Source organism: Aricia agestis, chromosome 18, assembly GCF_905147365.1.
Source record: "Aricia agestis chromosome 18, ilAriAges1.1, whole genome shotgun sequence".
Classification (NCBI taxonomy): domain Eukaryota; kingdom Metazoa; phylum Arthropoda; class Insecta; order Lepidoptera; family Lycaenidae; genus Aricia; species Aricia agestis.
This window is the reverse complement of record NC_056423.1, coordinates 1,968,853-1,990,253: the sequence shown is the minus strand read 5'-3', so window position 1 is coordinate 1,990,253 and position 21,401 is coordinate 1,968,853. Positions and strand designations below refer to the sequence as shown.

At 36.8% G+C, this 21,401-nt stretch overlaps 1 protein-coding gene across 3 annotated transcripts; it reads left to right on the top strand.

The window, feature by feature from the left end:
* The first annotated feature begins 885 nt into the window (after window positions 1-885).
* Window positions 886-21,341, top strand: LOC121735866 (protein tipE). Of its 3 annotated transcripts, none has more exons than XM_042126836.1 (4): window positions 886-1,011; window positions 12,421-13,458; window positions 16,972-17,013; window positions 20,951-21,341. In XM_042126836.1, the coding sequence occupies exons 2-3, from the start codon at window positions 12,494-12,496 to the stop codon at window positions 16,997-16,999; spliced, it is 993 nt and encodes a 330-aa protein (XP_041982770.1). In that variant the 5' UTR covers window positions 886-1,011; window positions 12,421-12,493; the 3' UTR covers window positions 17,000-17,013; window positions 20,951-21,341. The 3 variants fall into 3 exon arrangements, with proteins under 3 accessions (XP_041982770.1, XP_041982772.1, XP_041982771.1); XM_042126837.1 differs by having other exon boundaries at window positions 898-944; window positions 12,282-13,458; XM_042126838.1 differs by lacking the exon at window positions 16,972-17,013.
* The last annotated feature ends 60 nt before the right edge of the window (window positions 21,342-21,401 follow it).

The following is a 21,401-nucleotide window of genomic DNA, read 5'->3' as shown; positions in this document are numbered from 1 at the left end:
TATAGAAAAAAAATCAGAAAAATCTTCAAGAAAAAAGCAGGAAACAGGGAAAATCATTTTATGGCAAAAAAACGTTTGCCGGGACAGCTAGTATATTATATTTTATTTGTAAGATGTCAGTGTTGTGATGGATATTTTTTATTTATAAAAAAACCTCAATTTTTATCATTTTATAATATAACGGTTAACGACTAGACGTCAATAGACGACTATCAAATTTCGCAGGAATCGTCCATTTTGATACTAAAAAAGTAGCCTATGTCCTTTCCCTGTGTTGTTATTCTTAATTATATAAATTATCAGCCAAGTGTGAGTCGGATTGTCGCATGAAAGGTTCCGTACCATTTACTGACATCGAGGAATCATAAAACAGACGTCATGACGAATCTATGAGGGTTTCGTTTTTTGCCATTATGAAACCCTTATACCCCTTTGTGGTCATTATTTGACCTTCAATTTAAAAGTATTCCTTGTAGAGCTAATAAACATACATCTTTCGACGCCGGGTCTTAGAATAGTAAAACAAGACTGTCCGCCGCCACGCCGCTGTATCGATCGACCGACGCGCGCACCGATACCACGACATTTATATTTGAATTAAAAAAAAATACAAAACCGCGAACCAAAATAAAAAAAAAGAAATTCGAAAATCGAATAATAATTATTGTCAAAATTTAATTTTGAAATTAGAACACGCGCGTCGAAACTCGAAACTTAATTCAAATTTCGAATCGAATACAATAATAATAATAATTATTATTAATATTGTATTCGAATTTTTTCAAAAAACTTTTTTCTTTGTGTAGTTTATTTTTAAAATGGGTTTTTTGAAGTGGCCATTAGCAGACGATACGGCCTGCGCCCAGTGTAGCTGCAAAAGCCGCGTCGCGCTGACGTCTGCAGACGTCGAAAAAAAATCAAATACGTGTTTTTGGAACATTATGGTTTAGTGTACAGTGACTTATATAACACTCATATTTGGTGCGTCTAAAGGCTGGTTTTAGAATATTCGTACGTTTTCTCCAGAGTTCTTTTTTTGAAGCTATGTGGTTTGGACTGGTTTACAGATTAGGAATGTTATTCTTGTATTATTTGAATCGATTCGAACACTGTTTCATTTCGTATAACATTTTTCTACAATACAATATAATAACAAAGAAAATCATTGCTATTTGCTACCAAACAATTCTTGTTTGTTTCATAACAATACATTATGTAACAATATCGTACATAACAAAACGATTTATATTCATAATTATTTACATCGTGACGTCAATAAAACTAAAATCGATGGAAACAAATCTTTCTCTACATTTTGAGGTTATGTCTAACTGTCATTGAAATAGTAAAAATTTCAACTTAGCTTTATAATATTTAGACACTAAACTATACTATAACATATATAATAATGTAATATAACATAAATAACGTTATTTTACTATCAAAACCATATAAAATATGATTTAAAAACATAGCTTGCTTAACATATCGATTTACGCTCCACTAAGGGGATTTGACGTAAAATATTAATATCTTATATGTTACTTAGGGCCTATTTCACCACTTTCTGATAATGTGCCGGATAGGCTATTCACAACTTATTTGACATATTCTCCATAATTTATCTGTCAAGTTAAGTTGTGGTTAGACTATCCGGCACTTCATCAGGAAGTGGTGAACAGGCCCTTAGTATTAAAAAGCTAGTTGACTTATTATCGTTGACAGCGGTTTAACTAGCTTAGCTAAAAGGATTTAAGTGACTCTCATCTTTATGAATTAAAATGTTGTTTGTCTCGCTATAACTCGTGAACGGCTGAACTGATTTGGTTAATAATTAGTCTTGAAATATTTGTGCAGTTCCAGGGAAGGTATTTATTAAGAGGGAAGTAATAGGAAGTTTGCCAGGTCATTTTTTTATGAAATAAGGGGGCAAACGAGTAAACGGGTCACCTGATGAAAAGCAACTTCCGTCGCCCATGGACACTCGCAGCATCATTGTATGTCATTTAGTATTCCATGAGCTTTGACCACACTATGCGCTTTCGTCTTCAATTTTCGTCATCTTCTTTCATTCAACTTTCATTTTGGCGAATTCAATCATTGAATGCGCCAACGAACGCAACGCCAACATTGTTATTTTTGTTTTTTGGATACGGTCAGAGGGCTGCGTCGCGAGCATGCCTCACGTTCGCTGTCGACTGCGCTATGTCGCACGTCGCACGTCGCTTGACGAACAGAAAAAGGCACAGTGTGGACAAAGCTATAGAAGAGTATACTTTACCTTTGTTTGTTTGTTTGTTTGCCTTGTATGACTTAACGCCTCCGTTGTCTAGTGGTACAGAGCGCGGCTCTTGACTCGGAGGTCGTGGGTTCGATTCCCGCGTTGGAAACATGTTATTTCCAAGTTTGGTTAGGACAATGCAGGCTGATCACCTGATTGTCTGACAAGTAAGATGATCCATGCGTCGGATGGGCATGTAAAAAGTCGGTCCCGCGCCTGATCTCTCGCCGGTCGTGTCGGTCTGCCGTCCCACTGGGTTATGAGAGTAAAGGAATATAGAGTGCTCTTGTGTACTGCGCACACACTTGGGCACTAATAAAAATTACTCCTACATAACTGGCTTCAATGAAACCGGCCACCGTCACCGAAGCCAGTGCGGTACCTAGTTATTTTTATTATAGTTATTGCAGGCTATTTAAATATTTTTTAGAATGGAAAGGAGGTTATTATAATTACCTAGCTGTCCCTGCAAACGTTTCTTTGCCATATAATTTATAAAGTATTTCGCCCGTATTATTTTATTGAAGTGACTAAATAAGTATGTCACCATGGCAACGTACATCGCTATCCCGTCGCACAAACAATGGTCGTCGTCAGTCTAGAGTTGTAATAATTTACTATTATTTATTCAAGAAATGCACTTATCAATATAATAAGTACCCAGTAGCCGATTCTCAGACCCACTGAATATGCATATAAAATTTGGTTAAAATCAGTAAAGCCGTTTCGGAGGAGAACGCGACCTAATATTGTGACACGAGAATTTTATATATAAGATAATAACTAGAACTTATCACACTTAAGTAGTTTCTAGATAACCTATATCCCCTCATCTACTATATTAAAGTCAATTTCACGCGTAAATTAATCGTGTGCATGGGCTTTAAATAGTGCTGGAAGTGGAGCACCCTTTGCACATTGACAGCTGTCCCTGTCACAACTGACGTGTATTATCTCGTATTTGCATTATTCTATTTGGAGTAGGTGTAAAGGTCTGTTCACATTGCGACGATGCAATGCGATGCATTTTAAATATGACCCATTCAAAACTTTATTTACTACACAACGCACACTGTACTACAAAGTACACATCGAATTGAAAGACTTGCGAATAATCTTGTCTCTTTCTTTTATAAACGTTAATGACTACCGTTATAAATAAAATAAAATAAATAAAAAAAATAAATCTTTAATTCAATATAACCACATAAAAACAAAAGAATTTACCAAAAAAACATTAAAACGAAATATGTTTAAATGAACATCTATCTTGTTTTTGAAAACGTTATTTGGGACGGATAACAATATTATTTGGGCGCACAGTAGTGCACCCGCCGAGACGAGCCAAGCGAAGCGCAATGGACACTTCACACTACCTATCTTTTCTCGAAGTGTTTCGTCGTTTTTTTAAATTATATTTGGTGTAAGTGAAAATAGAAATAAGTCTATTAATAGCTGAATGTATTTTTATCCAGCGATCAGACTTTACCATAACCAATAAGATGACGCCCGTAACTCCTCGATTTTTAATCTATGGACGCATCACACCACGTCAGTCTGGCCCCGTGCTAAGTGCCTAAAGGACTTGTGTTACGGGTACCAGACAACGGAAATATATTTAATACTTCTTTTTCTATACCTACTTATGTTATTTTAAGATTTTTATTGTATGATACACATATTTAATACACATAAGTACATGACCCAGAAACTTTGAAAACTTTTATTACAGAGTTCTTACAATGTTACTAAAATACTTCTCTTTACGATGGATATAAAAGCGGACACGTGCCAACTTTGATCAATGATCGCTGGGGAATGGGGATACAGAAGTTTAGGAGTTTTAGGTAATCTTATATATAAAATTCTCGTGTCACGATGTTAGTTACCGTACTCCTCCGAAACGGCTTTACTGATTTTTACCAAATTTTATATGCATATTCAGTAGGTCTGAGAATCGGCTACTATGTACTTATTATATTGATAAGTGCATTTGTTTAATTAATAATAGTAAATTATTACAACTCGAGACTGACGACGACCATTGTTTGTGCGACGGGATAGCGATGGACGTTGCCATGGTGCCACTTGCCACTTATTTAGTCACTTCAATAAAATAATATGGGCCAAATCTTTATATTGCAAAACAACGTTTGCCGGGACAGCTAGTAGATATATAATATAATTATTTTGTCCTTGAGATAAAGTTGCAGTACCTACCCACAGTAAAAAAGTAGAACAAAATCGGGCTATAATGCCCTGGACAGGCACATAGACAGACAGACACGTTAAACTTATAACACCCCTCTAAATTTGTCGTAACTCGTGGGTTAAGAAAAACCATTATAAAAATAAGTAATAAAAATCACATTCATATTTTAATATTATTTTATGACTATAAACTAATGTACCATCGAAAAAAAATTATAGACAGTTGACGGACCTACGTCATTTGGTAGGTTAAAGTCGTCACATTATGTCGGCTGGGTTTGACAAAACGCTACCAAGATACGTAGGTCCGCTATTTACAAAGACACAATTCACAATAAATACGCTGTAACAATGTATGTGTAATTAATTATTCTAAAAGCTTTGACGATTTCGAGGGAACTCGTGTAACAGCGCGCTAATCTCTGGGGATACGGAAACGGGAATCCCAAACATTATCTAAAACCTTTTCGAAGTAAAACAGGTTTTATGTAATTAAAATAATGTAATGGTTTCTACCGGTTTTGGTGATGGTGACCAATTTTTTAAGATGGGGTATTATGACGTGTTTGCGTTTTTCCGTTCCACTTACGTATCTGGATATTACATATTAAGTTTTAGAGATCGAGATTTAAAAAAACTTAAGATAATATAATAAAATCGGCCAAGTGCGAGTCCGAGTCGCGCACGAAGGGTCCCGTACTGTAATAGAGCAAACATAGACCAAAAATTGTGTTTTGTATTGGAGCCCCCTTTTTTATATTTTTATTTTGATATTATTCGTAAATATTAAAGTAAACATATTATAATTAAGGCCTTTATGAAAATATCGAGTGTCTACCTGTTGCCATTATTGATATCAAGCAAAATTAAATCACGTTGGTTTTATAGGAGCCCCCTTTAAATATTAATTTTACTTTGTTTTTAGTATTTGTTATTATAGCGGTGACAGATATACACAATCTGTGAAAATTTCAGAACTCTAGCTATAGCGGTTCTTGAGATGCCGTTTTTGTTTTCATCAAAATTTTTCTTTTGGTGTTAGTGTATTTATAGGTTATCATTCCAATTTGGTACCATATTCATAAAAATGGTGACCTGATAAAGAGATCCATAAGCAATCGAGGGAACTCCTCAAAACTTATATGGAAATATGTGGTGACTTCGGTTTCGTGAGCATTAGTACATTTTGCACCAAGGTATACCGTGGTTCGGAAGGTGCTGAGAGAACTCCTGACACTTTATAGATACAAGTTTGGGAGTTTCGACGTTGTTTTTTGAGCGGAAAGCATATGCTACTATGCAAATTACCTTCATCTTAATCATCATCACTACGGACTACCATAAACGGTTATAGAACCATGTGTCATCCTGTTTTGACCCTATTATTCATAGTCTTTTATGACATATCACTTAAACCGCGGGTAACACCGCGGGGCACAGCTAGTACAAAATATATCAAACGTTACGCATACATTTTGATTTGAATTGACAGACAGCAAATACAACATGTAACAAAACTAAGTCTGAATAATACTTTGGGGTGTGTATGAGTCCCCTGTGTTTCATTTAACTGTGAAAGCAGCAGCGATGATAGTGTAACTTTTTTTTAATGTTTGTATCGGAAAACTTATGACGCTGGGGTGTCATGAGTTTGGCCATGATATAAAAAATCAAATCACACAAAAAAAATAGTCTTTCAGCGCTGCTACTTTCACAGTGAACTGTACACACCACACATACACACCCTACAGTATTATCACTTTTTTACATAACATTTTTATTACATCCTGTATAGTGCATCTGTCAAACGTCATAGCTATCGCAAGATGCGTAATCGTCCTGCCGTTTTTAGTCTGTGATTATTCTCGCGTTTACATTTGAGACTTGGCACTGGAGTTGACGGATGGATCAATAGGTCAGCCAGACAACTTGGCGACAACCGAAGCCGCCACACACAGGGCTAAGCAAGTAACCTTTTGTCATGGTGTCCCCTTGGAAAAAAGGTTGTGAAACCCTGGTTTTACCAGCTAGCTAGGGTTTCTACATACAGGATCTTTTGTCATGTTGTCCCCTTGGAAAAAAGGTTGTGAAACCCTGGTTTTACCAGCTAGCTAGGGTTTCTACATACAGGATCTTTTGTCATGTTGTCCCCTTGGAAAAAAGGTTGTGAAACCCTGGTTGTACCAGCTAGCTAGGGTTTCTACATACAGGATCTTTTGTCATGTTGCCTTCTTGGAAAAAAGATTGGGAAGCCCTGCTTGTACTGCCATAAATCTTAATGTATTTTCATCTAGATTTACAGAATGTAACAAAATGTATGTGTACAACAAAATGGTGTATAGAGTTTACTGTGAGAGTGGCAGCGCTCAAAGAGTTAATTTTGTCTTCTGTGTTTCTTGAGAAATACCCCAACGTCATTACTCTGCCTTTTTTAAAATGAAATAAGGGGGCAAACGAGCATACGGGTCGCCTGATGGAAAGCAACTTCCGTCGCCCATGGACACTCCCAGCATCAGAAGAGCTGCATGTGCGTTGCCGGCCTTTTAAGAGGGAATAGGGTAATAAGGGAGGGTAGGGAAGGGAAAAAGGTAGGGGATTGGGCTTCCGGTTAACTCGGCAAAACACAGCACAAGCGCTGTTTCACGGCGGTTTTCTGTGAGCTCGTGGTATTTCTCCGGTCGAGCTGGCCCATTCGTGCTGAAGCATGGCTCTTCCACGCCTAGACAATAATTTAAAAAAAGTAACTTTTTCTGCGCTGCTACTTTCACAGTAAACTTTATTTATAGGACACTTACTCAGCCTAAAGAATTATGACTTTGTATTGTAACTTCTTGTATAGATTCGTGCCGAAGCATCTCTCGTCAATAAGCCTAGCAGCACAAATCTACAATAAGCCAGTATTTGTGGTCAATCAAAGTCCTAAATTCCGTCGATATGCGGTTACCCTAACCTCAAATTCGACAGGTATTTTCACAATGTCTGACTGAATTTCATAATTCCCTTTGAATTCTCGTCAAAGGCTTTACAAAGTCTAGGACTCCAAGTCAAAGTTATGCTAGCTTTTGATGGTTCGGGTCATCTTACGAAAAGCCTAGTAAGGTCTGACAAGTTCGTATGTTTATGAAGCTACCTCTGTGTATGTTTTCATAGTCATACTTTATAACTAAAACAATTTTAAGAGAAATGCCAAGGAATTCTTGCGCGAAAGGAAACCTAGCGGGAACCGTACATTTTCCCGAGATAAAATGCAGACATTCTATTTCTTCATATTGTCTATTCTATCTAGTCTAGTCTAGTCTAGTCTATTGACTGAAGTGTCAAAAATCTGAGTTTCGGGAATAAGGCTGCAGGATTTGGTAGTTTTGACATGTCTGTTTGTCTGTACCTTAGGGTCTATACAGACGGACCGCATTTCAACTGCAATCCAAACGCAAATCGCAGTTCAAGTGCAGTTTGCATGCAGTTGACACGACTGCAATAGAACTGTAAACCAAACGCGCTGTCGGATTGCAGTTCAGTTGCAGTTGGCGTGCAGTCGTGTGAACTGTTTGGTTTGCAGTTCTACTGCAGTCGTGTCAACTGCATTCAAACTGCACATGAACTGCAATTTGCGGTTGGATTACAGTTGAAATGCGGTCCGTCTGTATAGACCCTTATTGTGGTCCGAACGGACAGTCTACCTCAAGCGGTTAGTGTTAATGATATACCTAACTTTTGTAAAATGACAAAAGTAAAAAAAAAAGTTTAACGCCTCCGTGGTTCAGTGGTTCAGAGCTCCTTGACTCGGAGGTCGTGGGTTCGATTCCCGCGTTGGAAACATACAGTTATTTCCAAGTTTAGTTAGGATGATGCAGGCTGATCACCTGATTGTCTGACAAGTAAGATGATCCATGCGTCGGATGGGCATGTAAAAAGTCGGTCCTGCGCCAGATCTCTCGCCAGTCGTGTCGGTCTGCCGTCCCACTGGGTTATAAGAGTAAAGAAATAGAGAGTGCTCTTGTGTACTGCGCACACACTTGGGCACTATAAAATTACTCCTGCGTAGCTGGCCTGGTTTCAATTAAACCGGCCACCGTCACCGAAACCGGTGTAGGAGCTATTATTATTATACTTAACTTTAGACATAATCTGTATCTATACTAATATTATAAATGCGAAAATATCTCTGTCTGTCTGTCTGTCTGTCTGTCTCGCTTTCACGCCAAAATTTTTTATACAGACAGTCTAAAGCCTGAAAAAGGACATAGGCTACTTTTTTTACTGAAAAAAAGCGTTTTAAGGGGGTGAAAATGCGTAAATTTGTTCAAATTAAGTTAGTTCCAAAAATGGCGCCGTACATCACGCTAACGCTTGCCCAAAAGTATTTCTATAAGAGGTGGTATTATCTTATATTCGATATTCTATTTTTTCGATTGTTATTTCTATTTTGCGTTATTTAATAAATCAGTACTTTATCTATGCAGTGACGTAACCTCAAACCTATCATTGATAAATAGTTTATGGGTAAAGTTGTGTAATTGGGGGGCTAAATAAGCTTAAAAATTTGGCATAAAATATAAAAATATAAAGTCTAATTTAAAAAATTTAAATATTATGTGCACACTGCACAGCTGTTTTGATTAAAGGGGTACCAGGGTTTTTTTTTATAAAAGCTTTTAACACCAATTTTGTTGACATCGCGCGCTATAAACTCAAGTCCACGCGGACGAAGTCGCGGGCAACAGCCAGTAATGCCTATAAATGTCAAACCCCTAATTTTTCGAAATTAAAATCATCGAAGGCGTTCTGGCTGTAAGCCCTGACTTTTACTCGTTCAATAAGTTCTCACTGGCCTATCGAACTGTTTAACTATTTACAAAGGTTAGGTAGACTGACCACGCGAACTCCAAGACGTGCGTGATGCCCCCACCACACGCATACCATTATATCAATCATTCACGAACTTTTGTAAAGGGCGTACTTAGGAAACAATTTTATTAAGAGCGCACCTGACCCTAACTTGACTACATACTTAAACCTAGGTCTCAAAATGTGTAAGGCCTAGAAAACTGATTTTTTGACACGAGTAACTTCAGTTCATGAAGATTAAATGCTCAAGACGAAAACACGATTACTGAAAAAATGCTCGTTAGTTTCTTTTTCTAAAAAACCTTGTTTTAGACACATTTTTGCTTCGATCTTCGAAGTTTGCTGACTTTTCTTTAATATTTTTTAATATCTAAAAAGGCATTGATAAAACCTAAATTTGCTCAAAACACTTTTTTTATAATCAATCAAGTTCGTCTTTTATTCAAGTAAAACTAACTCGGCGATGATTCCGCGCCGTCCTTTTTCACCTGGCATACGAAAGACGGGCGTGAGTGTGAAGAGAGGAGGACGATGTTTGATTTTTGGAGTCAGGAACGCTCTTAAGTTGAGGAATAAGCTGCTTCGGCCAAACCTTCGCGTCAGTAACGCGGAACGCGAGACAGGAGCGTCTGCAACGCGAAACTAGTGTGCACCTGCGCGACTACGGTGCGTTTTTTGTTTGTTTGAAAGCTGACAGTTGACACGTTTGAAAGTGTTTCCTAGCAGTAGTTCGTCATTATTAGTCCGCTCTGAGGTCCGCTCAGTGATATAAAATTTGAGTTCATCTATTTCATGGAAGGTGGTATCAAATTCCAGTCACCAGTGATTTGATCGGTTCAATAACTTTGATTTTAAGGTTATAGTTTTGTATCGGGTTATTCTAAACACAAGAAATAAGTAACATAACCAATACGACCTACAAACCTTCAAGAAGAAAGAGTAGTACCTCTTAAAAGGCCGTCAATGCACCTGCAGCTAGTTGATGTTGCGATTGTCCATGGACATCGCTAGTTGATTTCCATCAGGTGACCCGTTTGCTCGTTTGCCCCTTTACAAAAACAGTACATTCACACATACACTAAGTTTCCCTCTTTTAGACGTAGTCGGTAATTGCATAACATGTTGGTACACGTACCACTGAATCAATTAAAATGTGGTCGCCGACGGAAATTTTAATTAAATTCACATCAAACACATTTCACGCAAAGACTGGCACACATTTGTAGTGTTTGACTGAAGTTCCGGTTTCGGCGTCGGCAACGTTCGGCCGAAATAGCAACTGATGTTCGGCGTAAGTCGAAAGCTTGCCAAAGGCGAACTCTACGTTAAAAAACAAAGCGTAAAAATAGAAATGCTAGTATTTTATTCAATTTAATATATTTCTTTAGAATACTATTAAAAAAAGATTATATTAAAAATGTGCAACTTTGTCTGACTGAGATTCTTGACTCTAAAAGCTCAAATTTTAGATAGGTAGGGAAATTCTTAGAGGAAGGATAAGGGTTTTATTCCGGATTTTTTTAACGATTTGCAACGTTTGGACGTGCTACAGCTTGGGTACGGGTGCCGTACAAAAATGCCCCTTGCCCTTTCTTACAGACTTAAAATGTTCGGCTATCTTTGGTTTAAGTGTATACTACTTACTAGTGATAACTGAAAATATCGCTTAAGCCGAAGTTCATTCAAACACTATTAAGGGGGCGACCAACCCGAAAAATTAAACATCGTCGCTCTCTTCACACTCACGCCCGTCTTTTCATAATAAATTCCAGGTGAAAAAGGACGACGCGGAATCATCGCCAAGTTAGCGGGCAGTTATAGGTATTATTTTCTTAAAGCATATCTATTAAGTTATTAAAAAAATATGTAACATAATCCCTGCTTTATCTATAATGTAATTTTACTAAAAAGTTTCAAGCTTCATTTTAATGTATTACTCGAATACTAGCAGTTTAACGTGTTAATTACTATGATTTGGAAATTGGAAGCAACTTTGCAGTTTTTTTCTATCGAGAAAATTGTAAGCTATCGTGTTTTTGAGTAACATAGTCACTAGTGTTAGTCCTGAAGTTTGCTGCATCTTAATTTAACATTCAGTTTTTCATTAATATTGATATCACAGACGATCATGTAAAGTAATTTGATATAATGCTCGCCCTTAACTGAATGGTTTTGCTCATTTTACACTGTCCCTTTGACATTATTGCAAACACCGTCAGCGCCTAGGGCTCGTTATCTACAGACAAACAATTGCACAACTACTGTTGACAGTTCTGTAAAATGCCTGCAAGAAATCGCGATAATAAGACTGCACTTTATTACTTTCCCGTTATTATTACAAAATACAGACTTAAGCAACATTTTTATTAAAAACTAGACGTTCCGTTATTTTATGCACTAAAAAGTGTTAGGTACTAGCCTTGACTATCATTGCAAGTCCTAAGATTTGTTTTGACTTCATGGGCGAATGCTTAAACGCATGATTGAAAAGAAATGTTCTATCTAATATTGATCTGTGATTAATGTTGTATCTATAAAGAATATAAAGCATCATTAAAGTTCTAACACCACGTAAGTCACTTTTTGCCTATTTGGACACATTGATGCAATTCGCTAGAAAATCGGAAGACCACAAAACCGAAAGTTTGCCAATCAGGAACACATATCGGCCACTCACACACACACACACAAAACTCGTAAAATAGTTAATAGTAAATCTGCAAGTGTGTTATCTATACAAAATTCAATCAGTTTTTTACTCCTGAAAAGTTACTTTTTTTGACTTACGTGATGTTAGAACTTCAACGACCGAAGCCCTTTTGTATCTTTTAACGCCCTTATTTGTCCAAATCGGAGGATTTTACCTATACATTGTGTAAATATTCATTACATAGAATGCCAAAATACCCTTCATTTTTTCTCGACCACATTAATGCAATAGGTATCGCAATGAAAATTATGTTTTCCGAACTTGTTTGGACACATGCAAGGTCCGTATCGATTCTGTAAGCCAGCCAACACATGGGCAGTAATTAAGCGCAATAGCAAAACCAGCCTTTACATAAGGAAAAATGTAACAGAACAACAGATATTGAAATGAGCCAGCCGAGCTGAAACGAGCGATATGGTCGCTTCTAGCGAGCTCTCGCCACCATGGCCGACGAGGAAAAGCTGCCGATCCCCCCCACGTTCCTGGAGAAACTGCTGTTCTATACCACCGCAACCTTCGTGCTGCTCGCCATCTTCTCCCTCTTCGCGTTCCTGTTCCTGGTTCCGTTTGTGATCGAGCCGGCCTTCACCACCATCTTCATGCAGTTCGACCCAGTAGCGGCGTTATGCGTGACGGCGCAAGTCAAACACCTGGTCGGCGCCAGCAACTGCACCTGGGCGTCCTGTAGGGAGGGCTGCACGAAGGATCTGTACGAGTGCACCCAGATCCGGGTGAATTATAAATTAGGGTACGAACCGAACATTTCCGCTACGGAGTACGAAACCCTGATTCGAGCGGAGAGATCCCTCAGAAAGGATTACGATTACGAAAACTACGAGAGTCCACTGGAGAAAAACTACTCTGATATGGAGGAGCAGGAGTTACCTGAAGCCTACCCGACGGGGCTGCAGGGCAACGACTCCGAGTGGTACTTCACTGGAGCGAGGCTGTTCCCCAACGTGAAGGGATGCGGTTATCCGCCCATTTTGAATTGCACCATATTCTACGGAAAGTACAGGCCTCTGGGCACCAACTACTCGTGCTACTACAGCCGCATCGACCCCGGCCTGGTGATCACCGAGCTGGACATGTGGCAGAATACGCTGAACCTGGTCTACGCGATGGCGATACCGATCCCATCGTTCATTATATCAGTGATATATCTCACGTTCGCGTACTTCAAGATATACAATACTGAGGACGAGTCGGAGCAGGCGCCGCTCCAGAGTGATGCGGAAGCCATGGCGACGGGAGACGACGGGAAGCCCACGACTCCAGGGTCTGACACCTTCAGGGAAGACCTGGCGTGCTTCGGCCACCAGCTGAAGATGCAGATGGCGAACGACAAGCCCAAAGAAGGATTTGAGTCCAATAGCCCTCCAATTTCCAATTCTGCCTCGTTGTCTGGGTAAGCTACTTTTTATATTTTTATACACAAGTTATGGTAGAATAGAAAAGAAAAGTACTAGTACTAGCATCAGAGAAAATGACTCATCGGGTCTACGTTATTTGGTTAACCATTAACGTTACATCAGTCAGCTGGGCTTGAAACTTAAACCGAACAAATTACATAGATCTGCTTTGAGAGTTAATTTCTCTGGTATCACATACAACATAATATACTTACATATTTTTAATTTTAAATCTCACATATTAACAATAAAAGAAATAGAGAGTTATTCTATGAATAGTTTCGGCTGGATTTATGTACGCCCGAACGCGCGGCTTGGCGGCTACAACGCGAGATTACAACGATTAAAGATTATAATATAGCTCATAGCAAAAGAATACGCAGCATACATAGCGTATAGCAAGCCAATAATATATTTATAGTTAATTAACCGACTTCCAAAAACGAGGAGGTTATATGTTCGGCTGTGGATATGTTTTTTAGTACAGTACAGTGTGAACGTGTCCATAATAATGTATGGTGATTGGTGCACGATATGCTTGTACTATGAGCTATAATATATTATAATGCTATTATATTATAGCGTAGTCTGAAACCAGCTTTAGGATTTATTTAAATAGCGGCGCGGTTGCGCTGTCATTCACAAATATTTGTTTGTAATCTCGCGGTGTATATGTCGCAGCCAACTGGTTAAAATAGCCGTTCAATCAAACAGCTAGCCCGTTGACTGAACAACGTCACTCAATCACACGTCTAGCTTTTAATTAATAAAAAAATAATAAAAATAAAAAGTTAAACACTACAGCTGATTCAAAAGCAGCCGTTTGATTGAATTAGCCACCAAACCAGGCGTTCGCGCCGTCGCATATTATGTAGATTCAACCTATATTTAATGACTAATGTCCACATCCGAAGTCCAAAAACTGTACTACAACAATTTTCAAATATACAAATAGTATACATAATATAGTATAATATAATTTTAGTTTAGTAGTTACAAGATATAACCTTACATAACTCCGTAACACAGTACATGTTTGGTATTACATCACGTATCTAGTTAATCCTCTTTTGATTGGCGGGTTCATGTGGGTAGGATGATTGCTGTTTATCCCGGAGAGACCCAAACTTTTCCGGGATAAAAGCTAGAACCTAGGACATAAACTTTTAGTTTCATCCAAATAGATTCAAGTGTTTTAGCAATTATAAAAACACTAGATGACGCCCGCAACTCGGTTGCGTTAAAATTCGTTTATTGCGTAGGAACCGTACATTTTTCGCTAATTTAAAGTATATATACATTATACATAAACAAAATCGGCTCAGCGGTTTAGGCGAGAAGAGGCAAAAGACTGACAGACACACTTTCGCATTTATAATATTAAGTATGGAGTATACTTATATACTTTAGTGAAATCGTAAGTCATTGAAACGAAGGTAGGTACTTAAGTATTTAAGTACTTAGGTATTAAGTAAGTTGCCTACTTATATACTCAAGTATTTAAGTAGGCAACTTAGCTTTTTCTCACCTTACTCAACACACTCAAATTTACAAAGTTACTAAAATCTCAGCGCAAAATTGTTGGGCGGAACCCAAATGGGGTTGCGGGTAAAACTTAAATGGGGTAAATTTAAATGGGGGCAAACATTAATGGGGGTAATTCCGACAAGTACACATTGTTAAGACTTTGAGAGAAGATAAAAGTTAAGAAGCCAAATATTGAACATTATTGTTCTATGTAATATATTTTGTGAAAGATAATAATATAAGAGTTCTTTCACCTTTCCTAACGACTGTACACGAATGTGTTGTCTTGAAGAGATGCACAAGTTTAGGTTTAAAATAGGAATAAGTTAATTTTTTAAAGCCCGCATAAACGGAAATGCCGATTGAATCCGGTAGACTGCCTATAATAAATATAAGAGGAGGCCGATTGAGGTCGGACTTTGTGCATTTCCGTGTGTGTAGTCACAGTCATCTGGTAGAATCCGCTATTTCATTGAATGTCTAGCGAAATTATTGAATGAAACTATTTAATTGAATGACTAAGACCAGATCTTCATCGTTTAACGTCAAAACTAAAGGCCAACTCGTCAAGTCTTCAATGATCTCATTAAATGAATTAATTCGCTAGTCATTCAATCAAATAGCTGATTCAACCAGATGACTGCGACATAATATGCATGAGTCTAATTAGGTCCGTCTGCGGTCAGTCCGACTGGATCCGCGCAAAAACATCCTTTTAGCATTGTCTTATTTGTCCCCGTAGAGTCGTTTTGTCGTAACATCGCTTGCCATCAAGTAATCGTCAGCTCGTTTGGCTTTGTGATTGGCGCTATTAATATGAATGTAATAGTTACATAACTAAACCGCAGTGTGGTGGCGTGTCAATAATTTCTTACATGTCTAACTAATAACTAGGTCTAACTCGAAGAATTAAAATTTCAATTTGCTCTTTCAAAAGAAGTAGTGAGTAAAGTAAAATTCAATGATCAATCCATTACCTAATATTATTAGTGTAAGTGTCTAAACACACTAGCCCGAAGTTACGCGGCGGAAATTCCGCCCGCAATGTATTTTAAATTACCGATGACACACTATTCCGTCGCATTCCGTCCGTATATTGTATGCGTTTGACATTACGGACGTAATCATGCGGAATTTACGCCGCGTAACTTCGGCCTAGTATGTTTAGACACCTGAGAGTGTGTTACCTCTTTAAGGCTCGATTCCACAGCGGCGCACGCTGTGCACGACGGCCACGCGGTGGAATCGCGCCTTTACGCTTAAATGGTTGTACCGATTTAGATGTTTGTTATGATGATACATTGAGAGATGGGAAAGTTACTGCGCGAACAACGGATTTTGGCGGGCGTCATATTATAATTAAAAATTATCGACTATAATATTTATAAACCATTTAAGGAATTAACGTGTACAAAAATACATTTTTAACATTATACATTCTTCACACATCTACTATCATAGGAAAAAATGTATTTTACAGAGTGCAATTAAACCTTCCCGCCAAATTTTGATATATTGATCCTTGTTAAAAATAAAAATACACGTATTTTTTCTTAATAATATTTTAGTAATTCTCATTACTAAAATATTGAGAAATAGCTTCCGAAAGTTATCCTAAAAAACACTTAATGGACACGATGCGTCGGCCGCGCGTGACATGCCCCCGCGCACCCCCTCTCATCCCCCGCGCCGCGAGTGACCGTTCTGCAACGATTTTAAATGGAATAAAATATGTCATTGGAAAAAATTTGGCAGGAAGGTTTAATTGCACCCTGTATTTACAAACCATTTAAGGAATTAACGTGTACAAAAACACATTTTTAACATTATACATTCTTCACACATAAATTTCTACTATCATAGGAAAAAAAAGTATTATAGGTATGTACCGAATCGAAATTGTATATAATAATATGTATTATTCGATGATAATTTCAATTTACAAGTATTACATTGTCATAACACATTTTCCAATTCGGCAGGACGAAGTCATCTTTCGTGAACGCCTAATGAAGCGATCCGAGGTACGTTTGCGCTTCGGCTTAAAATATCCCCCTTTCTAATAAAGACAACACAGCGTATAAGTCGCAGTCATCTAGTTGAATCAGCTATTTGATTGAATGACTAGCGAATTCTTTGAAACCATTTCATTTCCAGTAGACGAGTTGGTGTTAAACGTTACAGTCAACGACTTGACGAGTTGGCCGTTAGTCGTTAAATTAAATGGTTTCATTCAATGAATTTGCTAGTAATTCAATCAAATAGCAGATTCAAGCAGGTGATTGCAATAATGGCTACGTTAACATATTTTTTTGTAAGGGAGTTTATCTAAATGCACTTCCCAATGGCACAAACAATATGCTTGTTACACATTTACGCTTCACACAATCCTAGTTTAATATTAAATTAGTTAATTTCTGCCAAAATGTAACGACGCACTCAGAGATATTTAATGACTCTTACTAGTAACTAACCTACATTTAATTTATTTGACTAATAATATTATACATTATTTGACTGATAATATTATACATTATTAAAAAAAAAAACTTAATATATATATACAGTGTGTAACAAAAATAAGTGATAATACTTTAGGGTGTGTACGTGTTCCTTGTAGAGAGTTCACTGTGAAAGAAGCAACGCTGAAAGACGAAAAAATTTTGTATGGGCAAGGGCCCGAGCGTCACGAGTATCCCCATACGAAAGTGAAACAAAAATTTGGTCTTTCAGCGCTGCTACTTTCACAGTGAATTCTCTACAAGGAACACGTACACACCCTAAATTATTATCACTTATTTTTGTTACATTCTGTATAAGGAAAAAATAAAGGAAAAATGAAATATGTATTAAGGAGTTTAAGTTCCATAGTATCTATCAAACTCTTTATTATGTTAAAGTTAAACAATATAATATTATCTGTCAAACTCTTTATCAAATTAAAGTTAAGTAATCATTGAATGCCTCTAACGGCCGTTCCCAATATTTGATATATCTCTGGTTTTGCCCTACTAGAGATAGGAATAGCTCACAATTGACATAAAATATATTATGTCTCTAACGTCTAATGTGAGCTATTCCTATCTCTAGTAGGGCAAAACCAGAGATAGATCAAATATTGGGAACGGCCGTAAGTGGCGAATGCAGCCGTATTAATTTACTCTTTGGCAAAGTTTGACTCTAAGAGTATTTCTAAGCTTTCTAAAATTATATCAAATGTATTATGGATGTGCCATAATTTTATAAATGCCTGATATTCTCTCTTATATACTTATAATTTATATAGATATAAGTACTACTTATAGATAGAATATATAATATTAAGAGAGAATAAATTCTCTCCTCTAAGAGAGAATAAATGCTTTAATAATTTAGGAAACACACTTATTTAATTCGCTTAAAATATCGTGTTTATAATTTGAAATTATGAGCTTTGCAATAATTAAATAATTAAGAAATAAAAAACCTCTCATGGTTTAGGATATTAGAATAATAATAATTTTATTATTATTCTAATATCCTAAACCATGAGAGGTTTTTTATTTCTTAATTAAATTATTAAAGCATACCTATCATAGAATATAATATGAAGTTTTAATATATTTAAAAGAGAGAATATATAGTAAGAGAGAATTTATTCTCTCTTAATATTATATATTCTATCTATAAGTAGTACTTATATCTATATAAATTATAAGTATATAAGAGAGAATATCAGGCATTTATAAAATTATGGCACATCCATAATACATTTGATATAATTTTAGAAAGCTTAGAAATACTCTTAGAGTCAAACTTTGCCAAAGAGTAAATTAATACGGCTGCATTCGCCACTTACGGCCGTTCCCAATATTTGATCTATCTCTGGTTTTGCCCTACTAGAGATAGGAATAGCTCACATTAGACGTTAGAGACATAATATATTTTATGTCAATTGTGAGCTATTCCTATCTCTAGTAGGGCAAAACCAGAGATATATCAAATATTGGGAACGGCCGTTAGAGGCATTCAATGATTACTTAACTTTAATTTGATAAAGAGTTTGACAGATAATATTATATTGTTTAACTTTAACATAATAAAGAGTTTGATAGATACTATGGAACTTAAACTCCTTAATACATATTTCATTTTTCCTTTATTTTTTCCTTATACAGAATGTAACAAAAATAAGTGATAATAATTTAGGGTGTGTACGTGTTCCTTGTAGAGAATTCACTGTGAAAGTAGCAGCGCTGAAAGACCAATTATTTTTTTTTTCACTTTTGTATGGGGATACTCGTGACGCTCGGGCCCGGGAAAGTGAAAAATATTTTTCGTCTTTCAGCGCTGCTACTTTCACAGTGAACTCTCTACAAAGAACACGTACACACCCTAAAGTATTATCACTTATTTTTGTTACATAAGTATATATATATTAAGTTTTTTTTTAAATAATGTACCTATAATATTATCAGTCAAATAATGTATAATATTATTAGTCAAATTTATAATAAAAATTACATTACAATATAATAATTAGTAGAAATTATAAAATAGTTATGTGCAAAAGTGCAATGCGAAGTCTAGATGTGACATCGATAAACTGATTTTTCAACAAAAACTACATATTATATTGCACACACAAATTAGTGAAAATTAATTACTCATCTTAAAAAAAAAATTAAACCACCAATTTTCTTACTCTATTTTTTTTTATGAAATAAGGGGGCAAACGAGAAAACGGATCACCTGATGGAAAGCAACTTCCGTCGCCCATGGACACTCGCAGCATCAGAAGAGCTGCAGGTGCGTTGCCAGCCTGCCAGCCAGCCAGGGTAGGGAAGGGAATTAAAGGGGAGGGTGAGGAAGGAAATAGGGGAGGGTAGGGAAGGGAAAAGTGTAGGGGATTGGGCCTCCGGTAAACTCACTCACTCGGCGAAACACAGCGCAAGCGCTGTTTCACGCCGGTTTTCTGTGAGGACGTGGTATTTCTCCGGTCGATCCGGCCCATCCGTGCCGAAGCATGGCTCTCCCACGTCAAAAACACTATATCTATGTTAGCTATTTCGTCAACTGTTTTGTACGTTCCTTAACATTTGTCTTATTTCTACAATCTAATCCAGCTGGATTGAATCACTGGATTAGAATAATGTAAAATTAAAACATTTATACAGGGTGTAACAAAAATAAGTGATAATACTTTAGGGTGTGTACGTGTTCCTTGTAGAGAGTTCACTGTGAAAGTAGCAGCGCTGAATGACAATATGGGCAAGGGCACGAGAGTCACGAGTTTCCCCATACAAAAGTGAAAAAAAATTTTGGTGAACTCTCTACTGTTTTTATGTATACCCGCTATTACATAATATTTTGTCTTTTGTCTATAACGGCTGGTTATTTTTAACATTTAGGCCGACTCACTATTGATTCTGAAATTGGTCAACCGAAAATAGTTCAAATCTATAATTCAGAGGTCGTTAGTCTTCAGTTTTGACGTTTTTGTCAAAGCAATTAATTTTAATTAAAAAACTTGAACATTTTTCGTGGCCTGCAATTTATAATTCCTCTTTCTTCCCCTACCCTTTTCCCTTCCCTACCCTCCCCTTGTACCTCTTAAAAGGCCGGCAACGCACCTGCAGCTCTTCTGATTCTGAGTGACCCGTTTGCTCGTTTGCCCCCTTATTAAAAAAAAAAACTCAAAGAAAATACAGATTGATAAAGTGACTGTGACATACGGACGGACAAAACAGTCATGACGTTCCGACGAAGGGTTCTTTTTTTACCATTTAGCTGCCTAAAAAAATTTTTTTTTATTATTTCGATGTAAAAATTATATATTTTTTTCCGTATTTTTTGCATTTTACTCGTTCTTGTGGCACGTTGATGTCATGGGCGACTTCACAACTTTGTGCTTTGTCACATCTGTCAAGTGACAAATGACAATATCATGAATTTTGACAGTTTTTTTTTTTGTTTTTCCAGATGACAGGGCTCCTGAAGAAGCTTCGGGTACAGAGTTCATCACGAGATGTCGTGAACAGCTGAAGGATTCAAGACTTTCGCTTCATGGTCGTGAGATTAGATAAGTTGCAAGAGATTTAACGAGATTTTTTATAACGCGTTGTGAGATAAGAAATGGGAGTTTTCGTGACAACAGATTTATGATTGCGAGTGAGTTTTTTTAAGTAGTGTACAGTCAACATAAGATATTAAAAAAAAAAAATTAAATCTTAATATAACTTACTTGTCAGTGTCAGTTTTTGTAATATATTTCAGACGTCAAATGAAAGAAAAGAAAGTTAACTTTATATTACTGTAACTAAGTACCCACTGTTTCTATAAAAAGGTTGGTTGATAAATATGTCATGTTGATTGAATATTACTGATTATTTTTCCGACCCAAATATCGACCAATAGAATTGCACCATTCGAC

Bases quoted from the DNA above. Each gene is read 5' to 3' on its own strand.
- LOC121735866 (XM_042126836.1), top strand. From the start codon at position 12,494: ATGGCCGACGAGGAAAAGCTGCCGATCCCCCCCACGTTCCTGGAGAAA. The intron at 13,459-16,971 runs GTAAGCTACTTT...CCAATTCGGCAG, and splicing joins AATTCTGCCTCGTTGTCTGG to GACGAAGTCATCTTTCGTGA.